Source organism: Sinocyclocheilus anshuiensis, unplaced genomic scaffold, assembly GCF_001515605.1.
Source record: "Sinocyclocheilus anshuiensis isolate Anshui unplaced genomic scaffold, SAMN03320099.WGS_v1.1 scaffold773, whole genome shotgun sequence".
NCBI classification, from domain to species: Eukaryota; Metazoa; Chordata; class Actinopteri; order Cypriniformes; family Cyprinidae; genus Sinocyclocheilus; species Sinocyclocheilus anshuiensis.
The window spans coordinates 623,413-636,800 of record NW_015539930.1 but is presented as its reverse complement, the minus strand read 5'-3'; the positions used below and the strand labels follow the sequence as shown (position 1 = coordinate 636,800).

At 38.0% G+C, this 13,388-nt stretch overlaps 1 protein-coding gene across 2 annotated transcripts in view; it reads left to right on the top strand.

The window, feature by feature from the left end:
- Positions 1–13,388, top strand: part of LOC107686808 (ubiquitin carboxyl-terminal hydrolase 47-like) — a 36,531-nt gene that overhangs the window by 14,955 nt on the left and 8,188 nt on the right. For both annotated transcript variants that reach the window (XM_016483930.1, XM_016483931.1), the window contains 13 exons: positions 2,288–2,437; positions 3,154–3,249; positions 3,329–3,481; positions 6,672–6,830; positions 6,928–7,059; positions 7,516–7,592; positions 7,720–7,775; positions 8,097–8,209; positions 8,626–8,730; positions 8,864–9,071; positions 9,261–9,376; positions 9,981–10,100; positions 10,926–11,712. In XM_016483930.1, the coding sequence (XP_016339416.1) occupies positions 2,288–2,437; positions 3,154–3,249; positions 3,329–3,481; positions 6,672–6,830; positions 6,928–7,059; positions 7,516–7,592; positions 7,720–7,775; positions 8,097–8,209; positions 8,626–8,730; positions 8,864–9,071; positions 9,261–9,376; positions 9,981–10,100; positions 10,926–11,712 (2,272 nt within the window). The remainder of the gene's footprint in view (positions 1–2,287; positions 2,438–3,153; positions 3,250–3,328; positions 3,482–6,671; positions 6,831–6,927; positions 7,060–7,515; positions 7,593–7,719; positions 7,776–8,096; positions 8,210–8,625; positions 8,731–8,863; positions 9,072–9,260; positions 9,377–9,980; positions 10,101–10,925; positions 11,713–13,388) is intronic.

Below are 13,388 nucleotides of genomic sequence, written 5' to 3'. Positions count from 1 at the left end.
CACACTGCGTGATTGTCACTCGCGTGAACGAGCACTGATTTGCCTCCGATGTCGGGCATTTGTCGGCGATTTCACAAAACCTGTCGGCAAGTGAAAAATCGGGCTAATATCGTGCAGTGTGAACTCGGCACAAGCCGACTTCAAAGAACTAGCTGCAATGAAAGCCAACAGTATTGTTGCTTCGCATCGGTTTCGTCTGGACTAAAAACACTGCACAGACTACAACCGACTGCAAACTAGCATGTGCGTTCTGTGCCTGCATGAGAGGAATTAAAGGAATGTTCACCCAAAAATGAAAATTAGCCCATGAATTACTCAGCCTCAAAGCATCCGATGGATGCGCTGACTGCCATTAAACAGCTTGGAAGATCAAAGACAGTTTTTTTATATAACTCCGACTGGATTCGTCTGAAAGAAGAAAGTCATATACACCATATGACTTTCTTCTTTCAGACGAATCCAGTCGGAGTTATATAAAAAATTGTCTTTGATCTTCCAAGCAAGCTGTTTAATGGCAGTCAGCGGCTGTTGCAGTGCATCAGTCCAAAAGAAGTGAAATAAAGCGCATCCATCCATAATAAAAAGTGCCTCACACTGCTCCGGGGGGTGAACAAAAGCCTCCTGTAGCGAATCGATGCATTTTTGTAAGAAAAATAACCATATTTAAAACGTAATAATCAATTTAATCTAGCTTGCGCTCACTGTTGTAGCTGTCCAAGCTTTGTAATGGCAGGAAATGGGGATTTTGAAGCCCAAAAAAAGTGCATAAATCCATCATAAAAAGTACTCCACATGGCTCCGAAGCAATGCATTTGTGTAAGAAAAATAACCATATTTAAAACGTAATAATCAGTTTAATCTAGCTTGCGCTCACTGTTGAACATGGAAGCAGCTCCGGGCGAATGACGTAGGACGTCGACGTTGTGCATGCGCCTCTCAGAAGTGACGAACGCGGAAGCGCAGGGGAGAGATCAAAACAAAACACCAGTCACTTATTAGAAGTACAAAACGAGGATTTGTAAAGAAGAATGTCAGAGGATTTCGATATAAGCCAAAAGGAGACTGGTTTTCCTTTGCTAAAGTAAGGAAACTTTGCTTCCTTTTCTCCTGTTAACAAACGTTGGTTTTCACGAGACCCACCGGCGCATGCGCAACGGCGACATCTTACGGCATCCTCCCGGAGCTGCTTCCGTGTACAACTGTTGGCGCAAGATAGATTAAAGGGATTATTACATTTTGAATATGGATATTTTTCTTACAAAAACGCATCGATTCGCTACAGGAGGCCTTTGTTCACCCCCCGGAGCCGTGTGAGGCACTTTTTTTATTATGGATGGGTGTGCTTTATTTCACTTCTTTTAAACTGATGAACTGCAACACCCACTGACTTCCATTAAACAGTTTGGAAGATCAAAGACAATTTTTAATATAACTCCCGACTGGATTCATCTGAAAGAAGGAAGTCATATGGGTGACTAGGATGACTTGAGGGTGAGTAAATAATGGGCTAATTTTCATTTTTGGGTGAACTATCCCTTTAACTGTCTATTCTAATAGTCTATATTCATCATTAAAAAGGAGAAACCGAAACAAGGATATTCAACATATTCACAGCTATACAAAACGTAAACAAAGCAACAACCCTCACCGACGGCTTCCAAGCAAATTCGACATGCCCAATCAGCTGAGAAGCCACCATCACAAAAACTGGCAGGAGGAGACGGTCAACGATGGCCTAACATGGGATGACTTGATGACTGACCAATGGCTTGGTGTGTCACAGCTTTTGGCCCACGTTTCTTTTTCTGTAATGGAAAAAAATTCTAAACTAAACCTCAAAATGTTTGTAGTTTTAGGATTTATAAAAAAAAATCAAACAAAGAAACTCGTACAGATGTTCAGATGTACTTGCTTCTGTTGAAGCGCAAGATTCTCTTTGGTTCGTTCTCTAATCATGCTGGAGAACATGATCATCAGGTTTTACACAAAGTTGTGGAGTTCCTGCAGCTGAAGTGCTGCTGTCATTAACGCATGGGACAGAACAAAGACATTCTGAAATTCAGTTTCACTTTTCAACTAAACTTTTCACCTAAATTTTGCTAATAATGTCATCTATAATAGGAAAACAAAAGTTCTAATTGAATTAAAATTTTCCAGTAACTCAGACTTTTAGACCAACTGTAAGTGTCATTCTGAATGTGTGGGTGTTTACTGAACAGTTTGTTTTGTGATTAGTGGTGTATGCAAAGTATTTTGATGTACTGTCTTTTGTTTTGTTTTTTTCCAGGCTGACCTGATCAACCAGCTTTACCAGGGCAAACTGAAGGACTATGTGCGTTGTTTGGAGTGTGGCTATGAGAGCTGGAGGATTGACACGTACTTGGACATCCCTCTGGTCATCAGGCCCTTCGGGGCCAGCCAGGCTTTTGGCAGCGTGGTGCGTCCGGCTGTCATGATCATTTTGTGTAGCTGTTGCAGTATAGCTAACTAGCAGATGCAGTATTAAGCCATTTTTAAGCTTTTTAAGTTTTTTTTTTTAAATTGTAATTGATTTATATGCCCAGAGAATTCACAGTTTGTTGATTTTATTACTGTTTGAAATTAAAATATGACTGCTATATGGTAAGAGCTACTATTGTACATTGGTCTTAAAAAAAGAAAGAGTCCACAGCCAGTCAGAAAATATTGTCATCCAAAGTGCTAAATAGTGTTATTTTAAATTATTTATATAGTATTAAGCTATTTATTTATATTTTGAATTATTTATTTGTTTCAGTTTTAATTTTATATGCTTCTGTAATTTTTATTAGTTTTTGTTTTAAACATTTCTGTTTAGTTTTAATTTATTTTTATTTCAGTTTTACTAGTTTTAGTACCTAAACTTTTTTGTAGCCAAGGCAGTTTAATCTAACATTTAGATTTTTGATCAGTTTTTCATCTGATGTTTAGATTTTATTTCAATTAATGAAAACAATGGTTAATAGTTTTAGTTAACGACGACAGCACTGGTGCTAAATGTCAAATGCAATGTCCAAATGAAGTGGAGCAAAAAACGGCACTCTGAAACAATTGTCTAAATAGTTCTTTGGTGGCGAACTCATTGAACTTTTGATCGACATGTTTGTCCTCATCCACTGATTTTATGTCGAACAGGAAGAAGCCCTGCAAGCCTTCATCCAGCCTGAGACTCTCGACGGTCCCAACCAATACTTCTGTGAGCGCTGCAAAAAGAAATGTGATGCCCGCAAGGTGATTCAGATCTCAGACGATGATTGTGAAGTCTTGTACCACATTTCAGTTTCTGATGCGGTGCTTTTTTTGTCTCCAGGGCCTGAGATTCCTCCATTTCCCATACCTGCTGACTCTGCAGCTGAAACGCTTCGACTTTGATTACACAACTATGCACCGCATTAAACTCAATGACCGCATGACCTTCCCAGAGGAGCTGGACATGAGCCCCTTCATCGATGTTGAGGACGAGGTAAGATGCAGCTTTTATGCTCTCTTTTCTTTGAGTGCTCGTATCCTTATTGAGTCCATAATTAATGAACTGTGATCTCATCTGCCCTATTGAGTATTAAACTGCTAGCACCTGTTAGGAGCACCCCATTATTATCATCAGTTAAAGTTAGAGGTCGACCGATAATGGTTTTTTGACAGCTGTTGCCGATATCTTGGCAAGCAGGGTGGCCGATGGCCGATATAAAGCCGATATAATTTGAAGTATTTTAATTAATATTTAAGAAATTTGAAATCATTTGAAAATTTATTAAAAAATAAATGTGTTAAATAAACATACTTATGCTTTAGATGACAAAGTATTTTCACATATAAATAAATATTTAATAAAAATATAATTAATAAGGAAGTAAACACTTAAACCAACAGGGCACTCAGTATTCTGGCAAGTTTGTGTGCATTAATCATATTTTTTCAAATAAAGCCAAGGTAACACTCATTTTACATACAGCACACAGTGAAAATAACATGAATATGACGGTGGGAAAATGCATAAAGCGCAGCATAATTTAAAATCACGAGTTTAAAGTTTGTCGATCGCGCATCTCCAGTGAAGCTGAACTCTCCTCCTGTCAGCATTCAATTCGCACGGTTCGATCGTCACACAGAGAACACGCGATCATGCAGGATACACATGCACACTTCACAAGATCTCACAACTGGATCCGACTAAGTTTGCAAGGTTTTTGAAATTGGATGTTTATTAGACATTCAAAGATTTGTTTAAATGATATAAATGCGTATTTGCTGAATGCAGACGGCAAAGAAGAAAGTATTATAATGTTTGCCTTTCTATTATTAATAATATAAAAGCTGTCATTACAAGACTTTTTGTATACATTTTAATTCCTTTGTTTAACCGTTTTATCTGATTATTAGACAGATTTTTATCTGTATTTAGACAGAACTGTTAACGACAACAGCGAACAAGAGGGAGAATGTGAGCACTGTGTGCCCAGGCGCTGCTGTTCTCAGCGCCATCAAAATAAAAGCCTCGAACGCATCGGCCAAACAGGAAAACTTATCGGCCAATGCCGATATTTAAAAAAAAAAAAAAAAAAGCCAAATATCGGCCGATATATTGGCCATGGCGATATATCGGTCGACCACTAGTTAGAATACTGTGCTAAAGGACATCATTATCGATCGAAAAGTTATATTAATAAATTTTAATGTCACAGCCTAATAATGCAGCCTAGTATGTTCAGTATTATGATTTTTCAATGAATGTCGCCTACTAATTCTGACATTTAGGCACTTTAGAAAATGTGTTTTAATATATTTGTATGAAATATAGGTTTGTTAAATCTAGGGTATTTTAGTCATTTTAAGATAAATAACAACATTCTGTGCTTACGAATTGCAAAGAGGTGGTTGTTTTGCATCAAGGTGGGCACAGTTCTGTTCATAACAGTAGACCTGCTGGTGATAAGGTGACGGGTACAAGGAAAAAAAAGGATGAGACAGAGATATTGGGGAAAATTAAGAAAAGGAAAAGGGAAGTGAAGGTGCAGTTCAAGAGACAACCTTTAATTATTTTCCATTGCCCCAGACTAAGGATTTAGACATTTTTATGTGATGGTCATATAAATAATAGGGTTGTCTGTGGTTTTTAGAATTTGCTGTAGGTGTTTAGGATGGCCTGGATGAGTGTGAGATTTCCCAGCCTGAAATTCCCAGTCCAGCCCTGTACGGAGTGGAGGGGAAGAGGGGAGACAGATAGCATAACATAGTCCTCGGATTCAGCCAGTTTTATTTCACTCTCATTGAGTTAAAAGCATTAAAGATTTCCCAAATGCACGCTGCAATTCACTATTACATGCAACAAAATGAATGTAGATTTTAAATGGTTTTGTAAGCTCACTCACTGTACATTACACAAACAAACACATACGCTGTGACCGCTATAATTTAATGCACAAATTAATGCACAGCCATTTGCATTTGTACTCTGCATTGGAAATATATGTGAGCATGCTGTTGCATATTTAAATACTTTTAAGGCTTATTTACATAAGCTGTTTAAATGGTTATATCAATGAGCTGTAAGGGCCGGCTTCTCATAGCATAAGAACATGCAGTCTCATGAATAACTGTGACACCGATGCGTCATCAAAGTACTACAGTCATTTGCCACATCACTACCTGTGATGTCAGCACAATGTTGATTTTAAACCTGGAAGACAAAAAATAGCTCAAAATTAACCGGTTTTCTCCTACTAACGGATGCTAACATAGTCCTCTATGATGTGCAACACAAACAGTTTTGTTAAAATAGTTTAGTATTTCATGACCCTTTAAAAGTTGGATTGCATACATACAGTAAGTACACTCACATAAAGCAATATATACTAAATAGCAAGTCTCAACTGCAATCTTAATTTAGTCAAAAAAATTTAACTTTTATCGCCCAGCTCTGTATATAAAGTTGGATATATAAGTATGTCCAGCTTTATTTGTATACATACAGAATACTCATGGTGGGATGTAGTGTATAGAATATCTCAACTGCTTGATTGCTTGTATCGTCACAAAATGTAATCTATATTATCACCCAACTCTGATCTGCTAAATGTGACTATAAGGCATGAAGATATTGAGATATTAAAAACATTAACATCATGGTTTTGTGTAAAGCTGCTTTGAAACAATGTGTATTGTAAAAAGCACTACAAATAAACTTGACTTGATCTCAACATTTGGCAACAGACTGATGAGGGCAGCAAGTATAATAAGAGTCACATTTCTTATTTCTAATTATTTAATTCTGTTTAAAAGAATCATTATAGAAAACTTGAATCATTAAAAATCTTTACGTTTCTTATGATTCTTATCCCTAGCCAAGAACAGACTTAGTGTAATAAGCTAGTTTAAGATGATTTTTTTTTTTAGCATCTTATACTGTGAGCATTGCATTTTTAAGAATGCCTGTCAAGATCAAATAGTTCGGTTCTTTTGCTCTCTGCCCATTGTTTTTGTACACAAAAAGACATTTCCTGTGTGAATGCTCCCTAATGCACGTGTCTAATAGTCTTATTGTTCAGTGCTTCCTTAGGCCAGTAGGTCACCACTGATTAGTGGGTTTCGAAAGCATGTAGTTTTGAACATCACACACAATTTTGATGCATTAATTACATGCTTTGACTCTGCAGAAATCACCTCAGACAGAGAGCTGCACTGACAGTGGGGCGGAGAATGAAGGAAGCTGCCACAGTGACCAGATGAGCAATGATTTCTCAACGGATGATGCCGTGGACGAGGGCATCTGTCTGGATAACACCAGCAGCACAGAGCGGGTGCTTAAACCAAAGGTCACCTCATGTCCTCTCTGAACCCAAACGCTGAAGACGTATTGAACTATAGAAGATGAAAAATGAATGAACATGCTTTTTCTTGTCTCCTTTATAGAGCTCCTTGACCTTTGAACTCTTCTCAGTCATGGTGCATTCTGGGAGTGCTGCAGGTGGGCACTACTACGCCTGCATCAAGTCCTTCAGTGACAGCCAATGGTACAGCTTCAATGACCAGCACGTCAGCAAGGTCAGCCAACTACCATCAGTCTTAAAGGAATATTTCACACTGAAAGGAAAATATTGGGTCTCATTCACTAATAATTGTGTGGATTATACATATACATATATATATACACACACACACACACACACACACACACACAGAGGAGAACTTTTCACGAAAAAATCAACAGATTTGTTATTAACGTAATTGTAACGTTAATGCATTTAAATTGTTCTAAATAAGCAACCACGTGCCCGAGGTTAGTCATTTACCTAAAACACACCCAAGTCATCTCTATATAAGGGTATTTCGTACAATCTTTCAACTATGTATTACTTTTCTTTATTTGTGTCCTTTTTGCTGCTTGACAATATAAATTTATTCTAAATTTTTGTTTGTACAGAAAGAGAATAGTACAGGGTTGGAGGGTTGTAATACAGGGTTGTAATTTGTGTTGTCACCATCATGTGTGCATTCCAGATCACGCAGGATGACATCCGGAAGACATATGGTGGATCCTCAGGGAGCAGAGGCTATTACTCCAGTGCCTTTGCCAGGTGTGTGAAGCCTCCTTACATTTGTGATCTCTGAGATGCCATATAAGACCATTGTAAAACACATTATAATGTAAAGTATGTTATAATGCCCATTTTGATCAAATCTTCTACTTTTACGCCCCAACAGCTCTACAAATGCATATATGCTCATGTACAGACTAAAAGACCCCTCCAGGAATGCAAGTAAGAAGTGGAAATTTACATGGATTGGATGTTGTTAATGAATTAATTTTCTCAGTATCAGAAAACATTCCCAGTGATCTCGGTCCCTCTCTGAGATTCTGGAATGTAATCAGGGCTGTACGTTAACTTTTTTTTCACATAGCACTGGTGCTACAAAGGACTTCACACTATTAAGCGGCTGTGTTATGAACATGCAAAACTGTATCGCACGCGTGCTACAGTGGTAAATTTATTCATCGCACAGACCAGTTTTTTCGTAGCACGTGCGACATATATGTCGCACTGTACAGCCCTGGTAATGGAGTCTGTGTGTGTTTGCAGAATTCCTGGAAGTGGAGGACTTCCCAGAGCACATAAAGAGACTGATGCAGCGAGAGAAAGAGTCTGAAGAACAGGAGAAGAGGCAAAGAGAGATTGAGCGCAACACATGCAAGGTAAACTGCATGAAGAGATTTGGACTCTGTTCCAAACCCTAATGAGCTGCCTACATAGACAGCATTTTAGGCATTACAGGTGCACTTTTAATGCAAAAGCTGTTCCAAGCAGTGCGCAACAGAATTTGACCTAAATTAGGTATAATTTAAGGCAACATTACATGTGTTAAGCCACAAAAATTTGATGGTGGTTAGGGTCAAAGTAAATACAGGTAAAAATTTTGCACTGTAAAAAGTATTTTTCTAAGTTGTAAATAAGACACATTGGAGTATGTTTTACAGGAAAATCCTGACTTTGTGTGGTGCGCTTTGACCATTATGAGGTTTCTTGACGTTTAGGTTGATGCCTTAAAAGACCTGTGTAGACAGAGTCTGTGTTTAGAATAGAGCCTTATTATTCTGTCCTATTCCATTAGATCAAGCTATTCTGCATGCATCCAGTGAAAATGATGATGGTGGAGAATAAGCTAGAGGTTCACAAGGACAAAACTCTCCGAGAAGCAACAGAAATGGCATACAAGGTGAACAAGGCCAGTGCAAAATAAAGTTATATTTCACCTCTGCATCAGATTGCCTAAGTGTCTCTTCATTTATCACTGATTGTTTCCTTGTGTTTGTCTGGGTGCATTGTGTGATTGTCCTCTGGGTGATCAGCTGATGGATCTTGAGGGAGTGGTGCCACTGGACTGCTGTCGATTGGTCAAATATGATGAGTTTCACGAATATCTAGAACGTTCGTATGAAGGGGAGGAAGACATGCCTATGGGTCTGCTGCTCGGCGGGGTGAAATCTTCATACATGTTTGACCTGCTCCTGGAGATCCGCAGACCTGACCAAGTGTTCCAGCCCTACAAACCTGGAGGTATCTACTGAGCAGAACGTTTGCAATATACTCTTACTTAAAATATGCAATCAAGATACCAAAAAAAAACATAAATACATCATAATTTTGCTGTCCTTTGATTTCTACAGTTCTCATTATGGTTGACCAAATATCCTTTCAAAACGGCCTAACTGTAAACTGCTGACTATGTTTGTGTGTTCATTGCAGAGGTGATGGTGAAGGTCCATGTGGTGGATCTGAAGAGTGAGTCAATTGCTGCTCCAGTCAGTGTCAGGGCTTATCTCAACCAGACTATTACAGAGTTCAAGCAACTCATTGCACAGGTACAGAATCTCAGTTTTTGAGTGAATACACTGCTCTGTTATCCTATAAAGGGCAATGTCCATGAATAGGGTTAAAAATTGTCCCATTCTTTTTTTAAATTTTTTTTTATGCATCGAGCGCCCAAGTCCAATGTTCTTTAGAGAAAAAACAATTAGATATGGTAGATAAACTATTATCTCTAATTAACTCTAATTTCTAAAGTCCCACCTTAAAATAACCATACAGCAGTGTCACAATTTTTACATATGTAAAAGTGATACTACAATTTTTTTTTTTTTTTGTGTTGCATTACTAAAGATTACTTTTTCTTCACTTACAGGCAAAATCTGAAAGCCTTGACTCTTTTTTTTAATTTTTACTTTCATGTATGTTTTTTAAATATTTTATTTCCATTTTCATGTATATTTGGAATGATTTAATTTTAAATTAATATTAATCTTAATTGTATAGTTTTTTTTAATACTTTATAAACACATGCCAAATATATATATATTTTAGGGTGTTTCAAAGCACTGTTTTGTTCCCTATTTGTGGAAAGTGCTGAAGACTGTTGAAACAGATGTCTGCTTCCATCTCACGTCTGGTCACCTTGTGTATTTTCAGGCCACGGGGCTTTGTGCGGAGACGATGCGTGTCGTCTTAGAGCGCTGCTATAATGACCTTCGGCTTCTTTACGTGCCCAACAAGACTCTGAAAGCAGAGGGTTTCTTCAGGAGTAACAAGGTTCACTTGCATAACACTTACTTTAAATGATCTTTTCTAAAACTTAGTGAGCTGCCTCACTGTATACATGGTCAGCTGCCTCGTGACCAAAGGAGAACATGACTGGTTTTACTATCATGCATGGCATACAATTATCACTCCTCCAATAAGGTATACAAGAGATGTAGCTATCCCTCTTATTATATACTCTTAAGTGCAAAATACATGACACTCAAAAATATTTGCTAAAATAGTTATTTTATCATTTTGAAGCATTTTTGGATTTTTTTCAGAGCCCATTGCAGTGCATTCTGTTATTGAATATATATGCAATCCATTACAAAAAAAATTTGTATACTTTGTTAATTTTAAGTAAAAATCAGTGTACTAGTGGTATACATGTAATTGTACTGTTTCAGTTTTGCTTTAAGAGTAGTTTAACAGTAGTAGAGTTGAAATACACAACTAGTTTACAAGTTTTATCAAACTTACTGTTTATTTACTAGCTATGTACTTAAAGTTTACTTATTATTTTATGAAAGTATACTTTGAAGTATACTCTCAATTAAACTAAAAGTCAAATAGTTTTTATACTGAAATTATACTTCTAAGTTTTCTTTAAGTGAACTTAAGTCCTGCCTTATATATTGCCAATTTTTAGCGATCTTTAGCTGACCTACTTTTTGGAATGGCCTCCAGATCGTGAGCATGCTTGTGTCTTACAATTCTGTTCCAAAACCTGGAGAAAGTTTAACAAGTGTTTAAGATCCTTCTTGAAAGAGAGATTTTTGCTTCATTGTCCCTTAATTTTGCCTGTTTCTATAAGATGCTCTTGTTTATGCTCAGGTTTTCGTGGAGAGCTCAGACTCAACGGATCATCAGGCCGTTTTCACTGACTCTGTTTTGTGGAAGCTCCTGGATCGGCACGGGAACACAATCAGACTGTTTGTCTCCTTGCCCGAGCAGTCGCCAGGCTCTTTGGCCAATAGAACTAGTTGCCCCAAAGCTAGCGCTGACTCTGAGGACTCTTTGGAGGGGGCGAAGGGCAGCAGGAAGTCAGTGGAGACCATTCTTGAAGAGAGCACAGAGAAGCTGAAGAACCTTTCTTTACAACAACAGCAACAACAGCAGCAGCAGCATCAGCAGCAATCCTCCAGCACCAGTGACAGTCAGAAGAGCTCAGAACACAGCGACTTCGAGCACATTGAGTCACCAGCACAGGAGCCGGATGCTGCCTCGCAGTCTTCCCAGACGGAGAACTGCACACGGGCCGCCTCCGACACGGAGAACCAGTTCCCCTCTGAGGATCGCTCTGACTCGGACGCCAATAACGACCGCAGCACCAGCTCGGTGGACAGTGACATCCTGAGCTCCAGCCACAGCAGTGACACGCTGTGTAACGCGGACAGCGGCCCGCTCCCGCTGGCTAACGGCCTCGACTCGCACAGCATCACCAGCAGCCGGCGCTCCAAAGCACACGAGGGGAAGAAGGAGACGTGGGACACGGCGGAGGAGGACTCTGGCACGGACAGCGAGTACGATGAGAACGGCAAGCGAAAAGCTGACTCCCAGTACCTGTACTTCAAAGCAGAGCCATACTCTCAGGAGGACGGATCTGGAGAAGGACAGAAATGTAAAGTCTCTCTGATTATTGTTTTATTTAGGAGAGATCTTAGTCAGGGTAAATGTGGAATGAAAACAAGGAGAGTGGCGTTTGAAATGAATACTTGCCAAGTACCTAATTTAAACCGAGTAACACTGGTCCATTATAGGGCTGCACTATATATTGAACTAAAATCGTTATTGCGGTATGGTTTAATGCAAAAGTCATTTTGCGAAGGCTGTGATTTAAATGAACATTTTTCATTAAATCACATCCTTTGCAGTTTTATGTTAACATTTTATGTTAAACAGTCATTAACATTTTGAATTAAATATAAATTATAAAAAATAATTATAAAATATTCGTTTTGTAATTTTATAGTGCACTATAAAATAAAATTTTGTTTAATTAAATTAAATTTTATAAATACATTTCCAATAGTACATTTGTCAAGTTCATCCCAAATCAAAGGATGGGTCGCACTCAAAAAAAAAAAAACATTTTTTTAATTAGTTTTATTTTCTATGCAGATTCTCCCCAACAAAATCACCTCAATCTTTCTAGATTGATTAGTTTTTTTTCCAAATATAACCTTTCAAGTCAATAGATGAAACTTGCTGTATTTTATCATATCGCAATATATGTGACCCTGGACCACAAAACCAGTCATAAGGGTAAATTTTTCGAAATTGAGATTTATACATCTTATACAAGCAATAGGATAGGACAATATTTGGCCGAGATACAACTATTTGAAAATCTGGAATCTGAGGGTGCAAACAAATCAAAATATTGAGAAAATCACCTTTTAAAGTTGTCCAAATGAAGTTCTTAGCAATGCATATTACTAAACAAAAAATTAAGTTTTAATATATTCACAGTAGGAAATTTACAAAATAGTTTCATGGAAAATGATCTTTACTTAATATCCTAATGATTTTTGGCATAAAAGAAAAATCTATAATTTTGACCCATACAATGTATTTTTGGCTATTGCTACAAATATACCCCAGCGACTTAAGACTGGTTTTGTGGTCCAGGGTCACATATAGTACAGAAAAACAAAATATTGCAATGCCAGTTTTGTTTCCAATATTGTACAGCCTTAGTCCATTGGATGGTAACATTTTTAAAAACTACAAGAGTATGGTTTAAATCTAAATCTAAGGATGATTTGACCCCTTTTTTTTAATCAGATGTTAGTAAAACCAAAGAGAATCAAACAGTTAAAGGGGTCATATGATGCTTTTTTAAAGATCATTATTTTGTGTATTTGGTGTAACAGAATATGTTGACATGCTTTAATGTTCAAAAAACACATTATTTTTCAAATACTGTACATTATTGTAGGTCCTCTATGCCCCGCCTCTCTCAAACACGTCGTTTTCAACAAAGCCCCCTCCTTTGACAAGCGCAGTCTGCTCTGATTGGCCAACTGACCCAGTGCATTGTGATTGGCCAAACACCGCAAGCACGCGTCGGAAATGTAACGCCCCTTACCATAATCGCGAGCTTCAGCTTTCAAAGTAAATGTAAAGACAGTTAATAATGTCATTAGTGTTACCATCAGTTGAAGCCAGAAAGGAACAGAGTCGCGCGACAGACACAGTGATGAAGCTGGTATGTGTTTGCAGTACACAAGCCACAGTTAAGACAGCTGACTCAACTGTGATGTGACCCTGTGTCTCTCTCTCTCTCACACACAC